This window comes from Micropterus dolomieu, linkage group LG12, assembly GCF_021292245.1.
Source record: "Micropterus dolomieu isolate WLL.071019.BEF.003 ecotype Adirondacks linkage group LG12, ASM2129224v1, whole genome shotgun sequence".
Lineage (NCBI taxonomy): Eukaryota > Metazoa > Chordata > Actinopteri > Centrarchiformes > Centrarchidae > Micropterus > Micropterus dolomieu.
Window position 1 is genome coordinate 1,563,207 of NC_060161.1, and position 19,200 is coordinate 1,582,406.

The 19,200-nt window shown below is 38.7% G+C and overlaps 1 protein-coding gene across 1 annotated transcript in view; it reads right to left on the bottom strand.

Annotated features, from left to right (window-relative positions):
- LOC123980620 (pro-neuregulin-3, membrane-bound isoform) overlaps nt 1–19,200 on the bottom strand; it is a 358,599-nt gene that overhangs the window by 58,035 nt on the left and 281,364 nt on the right. Inside the window, exon 4 of the mRNA XM_046065115.1 lies at nt 2,952–3,025. Coding sequence (XP_045921071.1) covers nt 2,952–3,025 — 74 coding nt within the window. The remainder of the gene's footprint in view (nt 1–2,951; nt 3,026–19,200) is intronic.

The following is a 19,200-nucleotide window of genomic DNA, read 5'->3' on the forward strand; positions in this document are numbered from 1 at the left end:
TCATCCAGCCTCTCTCCTCCTCGCTCGTGCCCTTCCTTCCCTTCCGTCGAGACCGCTGCGTGCCAGAGGTCCTTGGCAGCCTTTGTCTGCCCTGCTGGTGAACCTTTTTAGCTGGCACAATTCAAGCCTCAGCCCATCTGAGGCCCGTGCCACTTAGTGTTAGGAGATGAGTTGGACGGAGAACCATAGGCTGGGGAGAAGGGATGAGATCTGACGCTTGGACAAGATGCGTGTTGAGGAAAGGATGGCACGGAGGAGGTCAGTAGGAGACAGAATGGGGCGAGAGGGGGCCGTCAGGAGGGAAATTTGGAAGAGGAAACAAGCATGTCAACACCGAGGCAAGCACGAGACACAAAGGTAACCCGGGAAATTAGGATTTGATGAGCTGCGAGCAAAGGAGTCAAGGAGAGTGATGCTGTGACAAGATTATCTGAGGGTAAGGAAAGAAGATGGAGGCCACATTCTGCCACTCTTCTTTTCCAATATTGCACTTACCAACTTTTTGAAGCAGGAAGAAGTTGAACAAAATGGGAAAAAAGGAAGAAAGAAAACGGTGGCGTTACTTAAATCTGTAGGCTAAATGACATTGTGTTTGTAGCAGAGAACAGAAAACAGGGACTTGTCAGAAATAAAGAAGGTAGTTGAGAGAGGGCTCAAAGCCAGTGAGAAGAATGCCCTGAAAGATCGATTCTTACTATTAGAAAATGAATTGAGGATAGAGATTTGGCAGAGAGTTAGAGAAAGTTGCAAAGAATAGATGAATGAGATCAGAAATGAATGAGGGAAAGTGGTGTGAGTTAAAGCTGATACAAACCGAAAGGTGTAGGGGATGAAGGTTCAGCTGGGATGCCAAACAGACTATTTTTTTCGTAGTGCCTCCAAAATTTCCCCATTCCTCAGTAATGACTTGGTAACTCCCAGACAATGTATATGGAAATTCACTTGGAAGAGTTACCAATTAATTGATTGATAATCTAACTCATTTAGGCAAGAAAACCAATTTGAGGTTATAGTTTGGTACTTGGCTTGTTAGAGAACAACTTTGTTCCTGATGTTGAATCTCAGTTCTCTTCACCCTGGAGTTACATGGAACATTGTGAATCATTTAAGTTGTTACAAACTGATCCTAGAGCTTATTTTTTATAAAACACAGAGACAGCCAGGACATACAGCTATTTTCTATCATTTCCAAGGCAGAACCTGTGTCACTCGCAGTTGTTATGCACCTCTTAAAGTCAACCATAACTCTACAGTGCTGCTGTTGGTTAAAAACTGCAGCACTTATTCAATGCAAAACATTTCTTTTACATGTCTGTAATCCTAGGAATTTCATAGGAGGTTTCCTAGAAAGATTAGTTCATAAGCAATTGTTGATTTCTAGAGGAATTTCCAAGAACTGTTCCTTTATCATTGGATATGTTGACTTGTATGCTTGCCTATAAAAACACAGTTTAACATTATTAGTTGTACTAATATGTACTGACAAAGGACATTCTAGGTTATACTTGAAATCAAGTGTGAGCACACCAAATGAAAAGTGTCTCCATTTTGTGCTTGTCAGGTCAAAGCTTTGAAGGAATGACCATTACACGGAGAAGACAATGGCTAAGGATTCTTCACAATGACCAACAGATACAGTAGCAACACATTCAACGACTGTTTTCATGTGACATTTGACAAATTGTTTAAGTGATTAGGATGGTAACAGTTCTTAGCTGGTTCAGGTCAGTAGGTTTGGTGTACAAACAAAGCAATGGGTGCCACTTCAGTGAACACCAATGTTGTTCTAACAAGGACAATTACCCTAATACTTGCTTGGAAGTAAAAACCTCATTAAAGAGACTTAATTAATGATCTGGAAAGTAAAGGATATTAACAAAGAGCAAACAGCGTTGTTGCATTTGCCACATTTAATCTACATGTCTCATTTAAGGTCTCATGCAATCTCACAGTCTCCCATGCAATTTCATGACAAATTTTAATTTTGTAATATTTCCTCTGAAAGTTTACATTGTTACATTGGACAATTATTAGGTAGAAATCCCTAAAGGCACAGGAGTGTCCTTTTAAGGTAAATGGTGCTATTAAAGAATGCACCTTGTTGTCTTGAAAAGTCGCAGATATGCTATTGTACTGCCATAACGTTAGTGGTCCAGTGACAAGGTTGCATATTTTGTGGAATAAGCTGAGAGGAACGGGAAATTAATATGGCATAGATAGCAAGCGGTAAGGACACTTGGAGCAATTTGTGTTATTTCCTCAGCTACAGTATATGACATTGAGAGGACCATGTCTTTGGGAGATAAGGAAATGGAAGAAGTGACATTAGTCTGCAAAGGAGAAGGTATTTAAGAAGGCAGGGAATAGAAGAGAAATTGATGAAAAGGTTGTATGAGGACAAATTATAAAACAGAGGAGAATATAAAAGAAGGCAGAAAAGCTAAGGTTACAAAGCTGTACCGTAAGAAAACTTTACTGATGATTGTTTGGAATCATTAGAAATTTTGCTGAATATTTTGCTTTCTTTCATTTTAGCATTTCTGAAGAAGTACCACGAATTCTTCTTGGGGAATATGCAATTCTAACTGTAAAATAGTTTCTATTTATATTGCCTGGTTGAGTGCTACTATAATAGTTGGCAGGCTAATATTATTATATTACTCTGTCTTCTAGGATGTTTGCACGGCAGAGCTGAGGAGTTGGTAGTAAGAACACGTACCGCAAACGTTGATATAAGGTTTTGAACATTTGATTTTCCCTACTGCTTTATTAATGTGGATGAGAACTCTTAAGAGTAAATGTTCCTCTAGTTGAACCTCATTAGAATGATCTAAGATATATAACCCCCTCCTTCTCCCTCATATTGATTTTATGTGTTTAAATTAGATTCATGGTCTAATGATAGATGTTGGCACATTGGAAACATTGAAGTAAAAAATGTGGAAACTTACTTGGGTCAGACAGGATGGAGTCTGTCTTGGGCAGAAACTGGTCACAGCGGATTCCCTGGTAACCTTCTCGACACCTGGTTGAGAAACAAAAGAAATACAAAAGCAGTCAATGAGTAAGGTAGATTGACCAAGGAACCAATTCCACTGCAACTGATGTAAATGCAAGAGATGCACACACTTTTCCTCTTCATGTTTTGAGACAAATGTAGGGAAAGCTCAGTCCTTGAGGAACTGAGCAGAACGGCAAGAAAGTGCAAAGTGAGGCAAGCTGACAGGACGTAATTAATAATGTGGTTATCTTTAAAGGCTGAAACCTGCAATGAGGAAATATTTTCTTGAAGAAGACATCTGTCTTTTCAGCCAAAATTGTAAATCGGGGCTGCAGCAGAAAAGGAGGTTCCAGTCCTCATTAAGTAAGACCCTATAACCTTTCCGGTTCCTTGCTTGGTCATAGAAAATCTTCAGAGAACACGCCAATAATGATGAATCGGCCGTAAGGATGTTTTTTCTTCATGCTCTTAACCTCTACAAGCCACCAAGAGGAAGAAATTCTGATGATGACCACTCAATTAATTGACGACACATTTCATGGTGTCTGGATAGTCCTCAAACCTTCAAGGAATTTTAACTGTTAAATTTGACTGACACATTTGTGAGAGTGCCAGTCAGGCAATGATCATTAAGCAGCTAATGAATTCTGAAATGTGCTTTGGCGGCTCATCAGATCATGTCCTAGGAACAGGCTATGCATTGCAAAGATGTGTTTTTAATTAATTTCAGCTCAATAAATATATCCTTATCAACACATAAGTGTACAGAACACAGAGACAGCACAGAGGCTAAAATGCCAGTATGCAGTATAAAGCCTAATTTGGTGCCTGGATATCAATTTTTGCCTCTGGCCATTTGTACCATTCTTGCTGTTCTGTTTTCTCTGTCCCTCTTGAGGAAAATGTAAGTCTCATAGATGCAAATAAAATATAAAATTCAGCAACATAAGTAGTTTGTGCTCCCCATCTAAATTTGAACTTACTATATCTATTCAATCTATCATTCGGTCACTTTCGCGACTATTCTGTTTCACTAAGTCTCAATTTTCTCTTCTACCCAACCTGCATCCCAATTCCTCCCCCTGTTTACCCCTGTGGCTTTTTTCATTGACACTCTGGACACACTGGAATTAATCTGTATCTGCTGTGACAAGTGGACAGCAGAGCAAATATACATATCCCAACGGTCCCTGCTTTTGGAAGCCAGCAGCTGAGAGAACATCTACATCCACCCAGACAAAACACTGGAGCTGTGCATAGAGATCAAGCTTACAAAATAATGTAGTGTGACATATCAAAGATTTTGCTCTGTGCAGAATGATAATGGCTATCCTCTTTTTGTCTTTGATCTATGGTGAGTGATTTTCAATTATTAAATGAGCTGCAGTAGGAGGGAAAGATGCACTTGACTGTGTATGTCAGTGGTATGCTTAAAGAGCATCTTCAGTGTTGGGAGGGAAAGGGGGCAAATATGGTGAGACGTACGGTGAAAAAAAGTTTGTTTTGACACTGAATTGAATCTTCTCTGATATTTCATTTATATGTTCAAAGTGTCAAACTTAATTTAGCTTAAAAATGCGGCCCTGTGTCCAAACTCCACATTATGTACCAATTTAAATAAGGTTCAGAGGGCAGTGTGTTCACAGTGGAATTTTTTCTTCAAAAAAGTCAGTATGCGTAATACAAAATGCTTTATTTTTGAGTGCACTATTGTTCCACATTGAAATGCACGAAGAAAATGAAGGATCTACTCACAGCTGCAGCACTTTAAAAGAAATTGATTTTGTGAGACAGATCCAGAAATATTCCTCTAATAAAGGAAGGGATCTGTGTGTGTGTCTGTGTGTTTGTATTATGTCAGGAAGCATCGATCCAGTCGATTTGAAACGTGGCAGAGGTGTGTTGCTTTGGACTCAAGAGAGTGCAGTGTCGCGTTGGGTGCCATTTGAACACGCAACAAGTTAAGAATGAATAAACATACTAGAGAACAGCGCTGAGCGGAGCTCTGCAGCAGCGAAGGCCAGGAGAGCTCGCAGAGCTGCTCGCACTGGCAGGGATTATGCTACTCCGCTCTGCAGCAGAAAGGATGGGGTAGGCTCTAAGGGACGGAGCTTATATGCTCTGATGTGTGAATTGTTGGAATGGAGTTAATGTCGTCATGCAGGTTTGATATATGTTAGAAACTAATGTATTAAAACCGAGTGGTAAGGGTTATGTGAAGTTCTAAGGAAGCGCTAAATATCTAGCAGTATCTCCGCCATTGTCATGTTGTGTCAGTGTTATTAATGCTGTTGGTCAGGGGTTGGTGGCAAATAAGTTTGGCATTGGGCCATTTAAAAAAAAAACATTATATAGTGGGCCACAACATAACAAATGATATTTTCATATCAACTGTTTGTTACCGGGTTAGCTCAGTCAGTAGTGTACAAGCCCTACAACTCAAGGGTTATGTGTTTGCTCCCCCCCCTTGCATGAACATTCTCCCTTAATAATAACTCAAAAATTTGTTTACGTGAGTAACTGTTGCTGTTGATGTAATTTGGCCTGCGGGCCACCTCTTGCGGACCATTGCTGTAGATGAAACCAATGTGAGACGTGCATTTTGAACAAAAAGCGCACGGAGGCATCACATTGTGAATGGGACCTGCACTAGTATTAGTGGGCTTTCACACCTGAAAGTACGCTCCAAGGTCCAAACCAGTGTTCATTATTTGATAAATTCGGTTAGTTTTGGACTTTACATAACTGGACTTGCGTCATTATCCATGTGGGCTGCGTCTCCCTATACCTACTTGATACTGAGTGGTTGAACAGTTCCATGGGGAGCTTTGACCAGAATGAATGAGGGAGGAATGTACAAATGTACAGATGTCGTTGCCACTATATTGCTATTATTACGGCATTAGTCTACTACCTGCAGCACCAACTTAACTCGTAACACATTCTCATATTAGTGCGTCAATTACTGACACTTTGAGACAGGCTAGTTCAAATTCACCAAATAAACGCCTTCGTCATGCGAACATTAGGCCTATATCGTCGGCGGTGTTTTGGCATATCATCGGCAGGAAAGGGGGAGAAGACTGCAAGCAAATCCCTCTGCACCTCCGTTTGAGGAGAGACCATAATTGTGTAATTTTTTCAATGCATTTCTCCATGCATTTGTTTGTTTCGGGTTTACACAAACAAATAGTCTGAAAGTCCGAACCACTCAAAAACTGCTTTCACACTAGAAATGAACCAAACAATAGTTCAGTTTGATCCGGACTGAGACTTGGACAATCTGTTTTTTTTCTGACCTAATTTTGTCTTTTTGGTGCGGACCGTTGTCTAGGGAAGGTTTCACACCTGTAATTTTGGTTTGGATCAAACTGAAAAGCCCAAAAGTCCGGACCAAACGAGGTAGGTGTGAAAGCCCCCTTAGAAAGTACATCTTTAGAAAAACTATTTGACACATACATTATACAATGGTGACGGTGATGGTGGTGGTGATGGCGCATAGATAAGATGCTTGCCTTTGGTGTGGGAGACCTGGGTTTGATTCCCACTGTGAGACATCCACCATTGTGTCGCTGAGCAAGACACTTAACCCCTTGTTGCTCCAGAGGCGTGCGACCTCTGACATGTATAGCAATTGTAAGTCGCTTTGGATAAAAGCGTCAGATAAATGTAAGTATGGAATTGGACCACAGAGATATATATAAATGTCACAGTAGGAAAGGCACAGGTGTAAATATTACATTCAATGATGGCTAATTTCCAATTAGCTGCCTAGGATTAATTAAGAGTATTTGTATAGGCTTCACGACAGAAATTTCAGCATGTCTTAGAAGGGACAGCGCAGATACAACAGAACAACTACATCCCGTTTAGGCTGAGCTAGTTCCAGGGTCCAGGTGGTATTGTGAATGCTGGCTCACTGGCATGGGCTTACTTGATGGGACTTAGCCATCTTTAAAGAAATTTGTTTCACCTTTGCTTTTCCTCCTATGACAAGTCAAAAAGTCTGCCGTGAAAAAGGTCTCTTGTGCATACTGGCTGACTGTCGCTAGCATGGCATACGTTTTGTACGTTCGAGCCATCGTTAGTGTTATTAGTAACACCTGTGTACAAGTTAAAATGTCTGCTGTGAAAAGGCCTATACTATATTTATAACCATTCTACAGGTTGACTAACACTACAGGTGAATTAGCATTCAGTGGTAAAATGAAATTAGTTCTGCACTGTAGTTTAATTGCAGTCTGAATTCAAATTGGATCTTAAAGCCAGATGTCAACATTGTATTTACTAGAGAACAAGTCAGAACTTGAAAAGAATGGTAATCACAGGAACCCAACGGCATACTTTCTTAGTATGTGGTTTACTACTACTACTGTTTAAGTTTTTTTCTTGTCACATTTATCTCACCTTGATGACAGACCATGCTGTTAAGGAGGCCCCAACAATCTCATCATTTGTCAAGTTTGTTGTTCTTAGCTTTTACTGGTGAAACGTGTGATGCCAAATATGTGTTGTGTGGGAGTGGGAGAAGCAAAAAAAACAACAACCCACAAACATTTACAGAGGCTTTGTTCTAAAGACGTGATTTGAATCACATTTCAAAACTCCAGTGAATGTTGCAACAGTATTTCGTGTTCAGACTTCAGTTTTCTAATCAAAAACTTCAATTCGGGATCAAAGTCTAACATGTCAACAGGTCACTTTAAAAACAGATGGACTTTTCTTTGTGCCACATATGTGGTAATTTAACATCTCTCCATGCCATTTTGACCTAAGCTGACTAAACTTTGACAGGAGGCAATCTTTGTCGTACCAAGTGGAAGGGAGGAAGATAATTAAAAGAACAGAGGTTTAACATGGTGACATTGTCTGTGTGCCATGCTCATTAGGGGACTGTGGGAGTGAGGAGAAGCATGCAACACACATTCACTGGTGATTAAATTGAAGAGTGGGGCATAAAAAAAATACAACACAATAGAACTTCGCACATTTGCATAGACATAGCTTCCTTGTTGAGTGGCCATGCAGAATAAGAAGTTATTGTATCCCATAAACTCTCATTTTTTTGGTCTATGTGTTCCCAGCCGAGATCAAAACACATTGGAGTGTTGCTTCATAAAGCTCGGAGGAGTGAATCTAAGAATGGATGAGAGACAGTCGGAGGGTATTGAAGAGTTGCATGCCTTCTGGTTAGCACAATAGTCATTCATATAAAGAAGACAGTAAGAGATTGCATGTGCATGCGTGTGTGTGGACACGCACGTGTGTGAATCTCTCACAAATGTATAAAGCAGTAATGTAATATGTGTAATGTGTAATTGCCATGTAATTACTCTGTGATGTAAACTTAATATTACGGTTAAAGTTTCATTTATGACTATTGCGGCACACCCAGATTCTGGGTATTTGATACTAAAACTGAAGCAAAAAAAACCCAAAACACCAACTGCCTATCAACAAATAACTTAAAGATATTTTAGTTTAATTCAGGTTTACCCAGTTTTATTCAACTGCTGCCACATGTGGTCATCAGAAAGTCCACCACTGAGTGTGTTCCCATTCACACACAGTCATTCATTTTTCAGTGACGTTAACCTAATATTTTAGCTAATAATCTTGTTGAGTTGCATTCGTTCTCCCTGAAAACATCATATCAAAACTGAAGCAAATATACATTTAGCTGATACTTCTATCCATAGCGACTTAAAATTGCTATATATATGTCAGAGGTCGCACGCCTCTGGAGCAACAATGGGTTAAGTGTTCAGGGACACACTGGTGGATGTGTCACAGTGGGGAGTTAAACACAGGTCTCCCACACCAAAGGCATGCATCTTATCCATATCCCCAGCCCCAGATACTTATTTTATAAACTTATTTTTTATAGAACAGGGTAAACTAGGAGAGCATTTTTTGGTTTTATTTAGCCTTGCTCTCTTTTTCTGGACACTCACACAGTAACATTCACACTTTGAAGCTACACGGGAGCACTACAGCAGCTCCAGTTGGGGTGAAGAGTGCTTTGCTCAAGGACGCCTCTGGGATTTATCCTGCAAATGTGGGATTTGAACTGGCTTAAGGCTACAAATTATACATGCTGCAATCTGTAACTTTAAAAGCACTACTTGAAAGTTTGGTCAAATGTCTGGTTAAAACGTTTACACTAATATCTCCTCAACAGTTCTAACACAGAGATCTGTGGGATATCTTGATCTTGATGCCTAAAAAGCCCCGGCAACATATTAGAAGTCATCTATAGGACACTGCCCTCATGTTAAATTGCATGACAGACCATCAGCATGCTCTGCAGTGCTGTACACCCCTGTTATTTACAAAATTTTTCCAATACAAAAAGACTGAAAACATGGCAAATGAAGATAGATTTCTGAAATGTTCTTCTGTGTAACACAATTGTTATACTGCTTTTACTGGGTTGATACGAGACAGAGAAGATTAATCGTGCACAGTGATTCCCCCCTCTGATAATAAAGATGTGATACAAATAAAATAATGACACCATTTGCAGTGTCAAACATCAAAAGAAATAGTAGAGACCCAAACAACTGCCTCCCTCTTCTTGGCAGGGTGGCTATTTAGACCAATTTAATACAGTGCAGCCACACAGCAGCGTGAGGCTCAACAGTCTATTAAAAGAAAATATGCCACAGTGCATTGGTCAGACTGTGACAGGTTCGTTCAATGATCTTCACATCGTGGGCCATTTTCTCGGCATGAAATTCATTTTCGGGTAAAAATGGCCAATACACTTCTAGTAAACTGACCAACAAATAACAGGAAATAGCTGAGGAGAAGTGTTGTTTCTGTCATGGTTGGAGCCTGACTTTACAACAATCTGCTCAGTAAGGATTTCAGAAGGTAAAAATCACTAACACACACACACACACACAGCCACAAAATAAATGGTTCATGCATTCCAACCTAATTTGGAACATATTAAAAGCTTTTTCCATAATGCTTGTCTACCTTATCTTACTCACTGTTCTAAGCTTGCCCTGAAGAGGTATTAATTGTTTTAGGTATGGACCCTTTCCAACAATGTTGCCACATCACTCTCTCAACATGTTGACATTCAGTTATTTATTATTTTGTGAAGATGAAATGTGAGCAATTATGTGAAATTTCTTATACTGATACAAATTCTTAGCAAAAGAGAGAGGCAGACATGGTTCTACTCAATTGAAAAGTTTACAGGGGGCTTATAGCATCAATTAACCAACTAGAGAAAGTTCATTTAACATAGAGCTTTCATGATTTAACAAGGCACTATCATTGCTAGATTCACGCAGGTGCCGAGAACCTTCTTCACCAAGTTTTGGATGCAATAATGAAAAACATAAACATTATGTCCTATGCACAACGGACAAGAACAGGTGTAACAGATATTCTTTCATTGTGTTATTTGTAATTAGGTTTTCAGTCTGGATAATGACGATTTAAAAAACGTTTGTAACCGTGGGTACTCAATGAAGTCATATCGTTTGATGTATCAAATCCTAATGTAATCCAATATGCCTGTCTGGCTATAGTGGCAACATTCTGCTCAGAGGTTTGTTTAATCAGACCTGCAGACAACCAAATACAATTGACAGCCCAGACTTCAAAGGAGGCCTGAGATGATTACTTTTCTACTTAAATGACATTACATATCTCTCAGCCGTATGTGTTTCTATGCAGTCTTTCATTTCTGGATAGGACAGAAAATTGAAATGAAAATCTATCTTCGCTCGGTATCAAGGGAAGACTCTTCTCTCATTTCTTCCTGATGGGGTGATTGAAATGCATCTGGGGTGGCATGTCTCACTCTGACAGTTTCACACCCTGCCTGCCTCTCGTAAACTATGTGTGCATTGTGTGTGTTGTTGTCCATGTATATTTATGTGCATATCTATTTGTATGTTAGTATTTCAGACATAAATAGAGCTCTCTGGGAAGTATACGTGAATATGCATTTCCGTGTATGTAGGACTATCACAACTAACTATTTATTAGTATAATACGAACGAATACCATGTTGTGTTTGTTGCAAATGCAACACCAGGAGCCTATTTTATATATCAGACTGACAGTCTGTAGAGTCATGCTGGTCTAGTTTCAGTCTTAGTCTAAGACAAGTTGGATTATCCTCACCTATGTCCAGACTAAGAGCTGTTTTCATTGTAATCAATATAATCTGCTGGAATCTACTTGTTACCAAGTGACTAGTCTATCTATCTATCTATCTATCTATCTAGCACTTTTGTTTTTGTCCCATTCATCATGAGCTTACAGCCTTCTGATTTGTTTTTTTATTAGATATATTGATTGGTGGAGCTTTAAAGCCATTACAGTTGAGTAATATGTTTTAGTCAGTCAGTTCAGTTTTCACTGAACAAAATTCAGTTTTCACTGAATAAAATTATAAACGCAAAACATTTGTTTTTGCCCCCATTCATCATGAGTTGAACTCAAAGATCTAAGACTTTCTCTATGTACACAAAAGGCCTATTTCTCTCAAATATTGTTCACAAATCTGTCAAATCTGCGTTAGTGAGCACTTCTCCTTTGCCGAGATAATCCATCCATCCTCACAGGTGTGGCATATCAAGATGCTGATCAGACAGCATGGGTATGGCCTGGCCACAATAAAAGGCCACTCGAAAATGTGCCATCTTGTTACCTCAACCCACCTTACTTTCCTCTGTTCCACATTCAACATACAACTTCAGTACGCTATGTTAACCAAAGGGAGAATAGGGATGTAAGTATAAATTAGAAATTCTATTTTACCGATCTTTCAAAGAAAGATTACATATTCAGCATCATTATATATCAGTAAAGAACGACTGAGGCAAAAAACTTTCAAATGGTAACTTTATACCAAATTTGTATTTATTAGGTCACAGTGAACCCAGAGGAGGAAGACATTTGCAGCTGAGGATGCTCTTGTGTTGTGGTCTAATTGTGGTCCAATCTAATTCCAGTTTAATTTATGCAAATGGAAGAAGGAGTTATAATTACTAAAGTAGCTTTTTGAGTAAGCCTGAAATTGCAAAGGTGAAGAAGAACATGTTCCTTTTGCTGCAATTTAAAAGTTGGCCAAACTGGAATTCAGTGCACTGTGAGGTTCCTTTGGCAATCTTAAAGTTTAAATCACAACCTCAGTCAGATCAGGGGTAAAGTCTAGGTACCCCTCTACCCCCCAAAAGCCAATGATGAGTATTTTTTCAACATCAAATTATGAGCAAGTCCGTAAGAAATTCAGCTGTTTAAATTCTGCCATAAATGTATCTCCAAGTTCACAGTCATCTCTAACATCTCTCTGGATGTTTCCAGCTGTCAAGCGCAACTGACTGCTGAGCTGCTCTTGTTTAAATAAAATATGCCTTCCACTGAATGTTGCATACATGTCATGGTGTTTGAATGCGTGCCCTTTCCTCCATCTCACCATGAGTCTTATAAAACCTCACCTTCACCTCTCAACCCTTTTAACAGAGGCAGGAAGTTACTCAATAATTCACAGCTCCACCTAGCCTCTGATCCCAAAAATTAAAACAACAGACACACCACTTTTCCTGATGTAGCTTCTTTTTTTACTCATCTTTTACCTCAGTTTCCCTTTCTGTCTTTTGCTCCTCTACCTCTCCATATTTTCTACTCTATTCAGCGAAAGGGAGTACTGTGATGGAAGACAACAATATGTTGAGGTCAGATGAGAATGTTTGGTACTGCATGCATAACAGAACTGTCTTCAACACAACTCGTTGTTATCCATCTGAAAGTAAAATTGATTGGTCCAAGCAATCACTATGGGGACTAGAGCAAAAGTGCTACATTAACTAATCCGGCATCTCTCAAGCAGTCAGTAATCCCAGACACCAGAAAGAGACACATGGGAGACAACAAACAAGAGTGACAACAAAAATGACAGCACTTGTCGTGTGTTTAAACAGCTTCTAACAACCCATGTATGTTCTCCTGGTGAGCAAACCTTTCGTAGTTATGTGAAAAATCACTGTCTATTGAAATCACGGCACTTTTTATGTTAACGTTCAGTAGCAAAGGCGTTAAGTAGTGTGGCCATAAAAGAGCATGTGACTTTGATAGCAAAGAACTGCAAATTGTGGTTTAATCTCCTGTCAACAGTCAGTGTTGGTTTCTTTTAACCACAAAACACTATTTCCTTCACGTTAAAGGGAGTTTTCATATATAATTTATGTTTTGAGTTGACACAAAGCAACATAAAATTTGTTAAGACGGATTTATTACTGTGTGTTAAGGGGTTACAGTGTAGCTATGGAGCCTATACACGTAAATGCTGTAGCTGGTAACTAGCTCCAGTTTTAGAAGTACGTGTGTAGCCTACTATCAATCTGTATCATAAATAAAATGAACATTTGTGGGGGGAATATAATTAAATGTCATACATTTGCCTACTGTTGCATTGGTGCTCATGAAATCCAACATTGAACTATAAATCAATACTTTTAACCTGCGTCAAACAAATCTGGCAAAAAAAGAACTTTTGTTTTTACCCCCATTCATCATGAGCATACAGCCTTCTGATTTGTTGTTTTATAAGATATATTGATTGGTGGAGCTTTAAAGCCATTACAGTTGAGTAATTTGTTTTGTCAGTCCACATACACTGAACAAAAATTATAAACGCAACACTTTTGTTTTTGCCCACCATTCATCGTGAGCTGAACTCAAAGATCTAAGACTTTCACTATGTACACAAAAGGCTTATTTCTCTCAAATATTGTTCACAAATCTGTCAAAATCTGTGTTGTGAAAAAAGAAGTAACTTCTAACTTGTTAGGTAATTACTGCAGCTTTATCATCTTTCTACTATCCACATGCTTGTTCCACCAAAATATGTCTAAATACACGGCCTCCGTTTGATGCTATCACAGTTAGATGTTGCATGCAACTGACCACCTTTGAAGCCTACAGAGAGTTTGATACTATATTTTTGTCACTATGACCACAATATTTTCTTAACCGACCATAACAATGATCATAGTGGTGACACAGCAAGAACAAGCGAGACAACAGCAAACAAGAGAAAACAAAAGAAGGCTGAACCCAAGGGGCAGCAGGAGCATGCGGTTTACCTGGCTGCCTAGTAAAGTCCTCTCTACACACTTCAGCTCTTCTCTCAGTTGAAGTCACCTAAGTACCTTTTATACTGTAGAAGACTATCATGTCACACTCTATAAATAAAATTCCTCTGTCTTACGCAGCGATCTCGATACGGGTGGGAAATACCATTAACAGATAACTCTTAAATCGAGACCATTATCTCTTTTTCATTCTGCTCTGTCTCTTGCCTGTCTTTGACTTTCTTTCCATATGAATATTAACACTTTATAACCTAAACCACTTTACTCCGTGCTTACTAATTCCCTACCTCTAAGTCACCATGATTGGACGGTTCATGCTATCGACAGTAGATTTCAGGAAATATCTCTTCATTGCATCTGAATGTTAAAGAGGGTACTGAGGTATTTAAATCAGTTAAATCAGCTGTTATCTCTGCCATCTAATCAAAAGAAATCTTAATGCCACAGCATACAATGATATTTTATACAACAGCGTGCTTCCATTTTTGTGTCAACAGTTTGATAAGATCCTTTCCTGTTTCAAGATGACAATGGTCCTATACCTAAAGCCAGGCCCATAACAAAAATGGTATTCCCAGTATGATGTGGAAGAACTTGACTAACCTCGCTAATGATTTTGTGGCTGATGAGGCTTAAATCCTTGTTCCAAAATCTGGTGGAAACCCAGAAGAGAGAGGAGGCTCTTACAGACCTGTAATTAATGAGCCATAGTTTTGGAACGATGTGATGTTTGATGTTAATCAATCACTTTGAGGTAACATGTCCTGGTGTCCACACACTTAGTTCTGGTGTCCACATACGTTTGGCCATGTGATGTATAAAGTTGGAAAAACTAGTCATGTTAATTATGAATTGTTCAGTGTCTCTTACACCTAACCGTAACACATTACCAAACTTATACAAATCCCAGAAATGCATTTCATTTATGTTGCATGTACAGCATGTTTTTACAATTTATAAGTGCGTGTTTCACCCTCTGTGTAACCTGCTTTCTGCTAGATATGCTGTAGTGGCCTTTGGCAGTTAAACCAATGGGAACACTGGAGTTGCCTAAATACGATGCCACAGGGGTGGCAGCTTTATCAAGTCTTAATTTCAGAAAATATTCCTAAACACCCAAATGCCAGAGGAGGATTTATGCAGTAGAGCGTTCAGTTTGTGTTGAAGAACAATAGTCTCATGAACGCTTTGACCTTTGGATAAAATTAAGCAGCAGGAAAGTCCGTCAGGGTAATCAGCTAATTAAATTCGCCCCCTTTTGGCTTCTGTTTGATTATTTTGTGTCCCTTGGAAATATTTTTTTCTTTGTGAAGTGTCACTTGCATGTTGCTGATCCCGTTAGAGAGCATGGCTAGGAAATCATTTGCCTAGCCGTGCAACAAGGCAAAGGAATCTTATGAAAGTTATGAACCTTCTGGAAACTCGCCGTCACTTCATCACCCACTTGTTGATGCTGGGATTTAATTTCTTAAATGTAAAATAGTAAAAAGGTTCAATGCTGGAATTGTGCCACTGCTCATAGTAAACATCAGCAGTGTTACGGAAAGCAGCTGTAAAGACAGATGACAGTAGATTAAAAATAAATCCTTTGGAACATCTGAAGCGTAATAAAGGTGGGTGATTATATTCACACAACATATAGAACCGCACAGATTAGCTGAACCCTTGTGTTGCATCAGTTTACCCTCACAGGTAACACTAGAACACTGTCTGTAAATAATACAAAATTTCTTTTTGTAGCTTTTGCTGTAATTTAAATAATTCCAAACCTCTAAACCACTGTCTTGCTTACTTTAAATTTAAAGTTCTCTTGGTTTAACATTTCAAATTTTACTATCAATTTATTGTAAAATAAAGGATTGAGGATTTTTTTGTTTACCGTTAATATTACATAAATGTATGTTTATTTTCACTTTGTTAAACCTTAGTTGTCACATGTTTCATTAAATTGAATGAAACAGGAATTGCATCGTGCTGACTTTCATTGTTCTGCAACTACAGCACAAAGCAGCTCTCTGCCCTTTGGTTTGCAAATAATGTAGGAGCAACAAAAAGCAAAAAACAACCTACATGACCCATTTTGTCATGTGGGCATTATTTCTCACCTCAAGCACTTGAATGCATTACAGCTGAACTGAAAACCTCTAAACTAGGAAAGAGCTGCTTGCTTACATGGAGCACTTGTAAGCAGCATCACACGCTGCAAGAAAATTATTTTAGAGAGAAGTGGTCCACATGGAACACAGGAAATGGCAGAGCAAATGCTGGCAAGACCAAGCAGATGCTGTCAGAAAAAGGTGTGAGTAAAGCTTTAAATTAGTCAAACATGTTCCTTAATCCAGAAAAATTGCACTTGGAATTCTGGGAAAATATTAGGCCATCTTAACAATGGAACTGAATTTGTCTACTGGAAACAGTGCAGTGTTAGTTTAACTTCTGAAACTATTAAAACATTTTGATCTATCCTGAAGTCTTTAACTTGTTGTTGCATTTCTGGTTTTATGCATCTTAGCCTTAGGAAAGCACCACTAAGATTGTTGTGATGCATATAATCAATCATAAAAATGTGCTTTATCCATATGATGTGCCGATATGAAGCCACATTACCTCCAGGTCATATGGAGGGATTTCAGTTTAATCAAAACACATCCTGAGGCTAGAGAAGGGGATTATAAGACGAAGTATTACCAATTCTCAGAGGATTATTAGCCTACAGGGATAATTAAGGACGTACACAGTTCCCCAAGCCTGAAAGATAGATGTCAAAATCACAATAAAAACAACTATTATCCCAGAAAAAGTCCAAAAGATATCACACTTGACAGGTGTTCATTTCAACTAATGGCTTTAGTTATACTTCACAGGAAACATAGAAATACAATAATGCATAATATCTAACACCTTAGTTTTAAGCAGTTATAGTTTTTGTCACAATGAGAAAGCAAATATGCCATTTCAAAGACGTTATGGATAATACCAAGGAGAGGTAAATTTATTCTGGCATTTGGGATATTAGATAAAAGAAGATCACAGAGGGAAACTTGGCAGGCACAACATGAGAGAGGAGAATGTGATTAGCATTCATTCACACGTTGAACGATGACCTTTGGTGTTCTCTGTTGTTGTCCTCCGAGTGAACTCTCAAACAAAGCAGGGTTGCTTTCATGGACAGGCGTGTTTGATAAAAGTGTCAAGTATATCCTCATCACCTGTCATTCCTCAGAAGTGTGATCATACTGATTTGCTATTTATAATAACTGTTTCTTGTCCTGTTTACTGTCAAATCATGTACTGATAAAAGTATATTGATAGAAAGTTGAGAAGATCCTCAGCATTTTTGCATTTGGAGTTCAATTTAGATTGTGTCCAAGTCACTCCTTTGTTCACTCTTACTGTTTCTTACAAAACATTTCACTCTATAGTTAGTAGTGAAAGGAGATTTGGGACAAATATGTACTGTGCATGTATAGCAAATGAGAGTCATTGGGATCTGGGATCTTTTTTTACAATTTACACAGCTGATGTTAATGGAAAATGTACACAGAACATTAGAAGCTCACAGAAGTGATTTGAACAAATCTTAAGAAGCAATTGGAAGGTGTTTCACAATACTTCAGCCATATTAATGGTTTTGGACTTTCTGGTTTTGAATAACAGAAATTGGTGCTTCACACAGAAGCTCTCATGTCAAGAAGCTGACGAGACTCTTGAGCACATGACATGATTTCTGTACTTACATCTGGACTAATTCTGCCAATTGTCTGTGCTACAGACAGATTTTCAATTATGCTAAAATGGTGACTAAAGTCAACTCGTCTTCATTGGAAAAAGAACAAGAAAATGATGAACAGAAGAAAGAAAACATGAGGTCAGTTCAAGTCTTGAATGAGGTTGGCTTTGTGTAAGCTCAACCTTAAGTGAAGCAATCAACCTCTGCTCTAACAATGAATCAAAGCACAATGGGTGTAATAAGAAGGAGAGAAGGCAACTTTGCTAATTGGTGGGACTCCTTTTATCCTCTTCAAGTTTAATCATGAACAACAATACATTAGGCTTCACAAAGGATTGCAGACTCTAAAGATGACATTACATGGAAGAAAATAGCTGCAACAACAGAAGCAAATGTGAACCTCCCAAAAATCTGTTGTCAACAGCATTCTTTAGAGGAGGGAGGAAACAAGAGGAGAGAAGCTTTGTGATGAGGATAAAAAAGAGGTGAGAGGAAATAATTACTACATTACAGGAGAAGCTGTTTACACAAGACTTCCGATGTGCCTTAGGACTGGCAACATGTAGCGGCTTATGTGAACCAAAAAGACCTGAGAAGCACACCCTGCCTACAGATTCATCATTTTTGGAGGAAAGAATTGAGAGAGGGCTGCCACTACTACCATCAAATCTGTTTTGTTCAGCCTGGCCCTAGAGCTAAGCTTGACAGACTTTAGAGATAGAAAGATAAAGACATAAAGTATGAAATAAACTGAGGGGTTGTGGAGGTTTATTGGAAGAAATGAGGCTCAACACATGTGAAAAATGTGTATTTCATGACACCTTTGTAAAATACCTTTTTAATGTATATGAAATATCACCCAGTTGGGTGTCAATTATTACAGCTTTCAATTTGTGGGAGTATAGCTTTCCAATTACATGTTGTGAGGTTGCAAGGAGATAACAATTCTTTAGTTTATTTTCATTATATTTTCTTGATATTTTTGTTGCTGTTTTGTCTTGCGTATTTGTATTTATACTTTGCAGTTTCTGCTGTCATACGCCTGCCAGGTCACATCCTCAAAACAATGTGGTCAGAAACATTCTTATTTTAACTTAAGTAAATAGTTTTGTACTGCTCCTGACAAGTTAAGTCAATTTGACAGAGGCATGTTTTACAGAGGAGGGGAAAGAAAAGACCAGGTGAGGAGAGAGAGAAGAGAGGAAGAAAAGAAGGCTGAGAAGATTCAATATAGGGAGAGAGTGATGTGACATGAACTCACAAGCGTGCATTGCCTTCTGTAGTTGCACGCATATGTGTGGGAATGTGCGGATGCGTGTGAGAGTATGAGAGAGAAGAGACCAGGG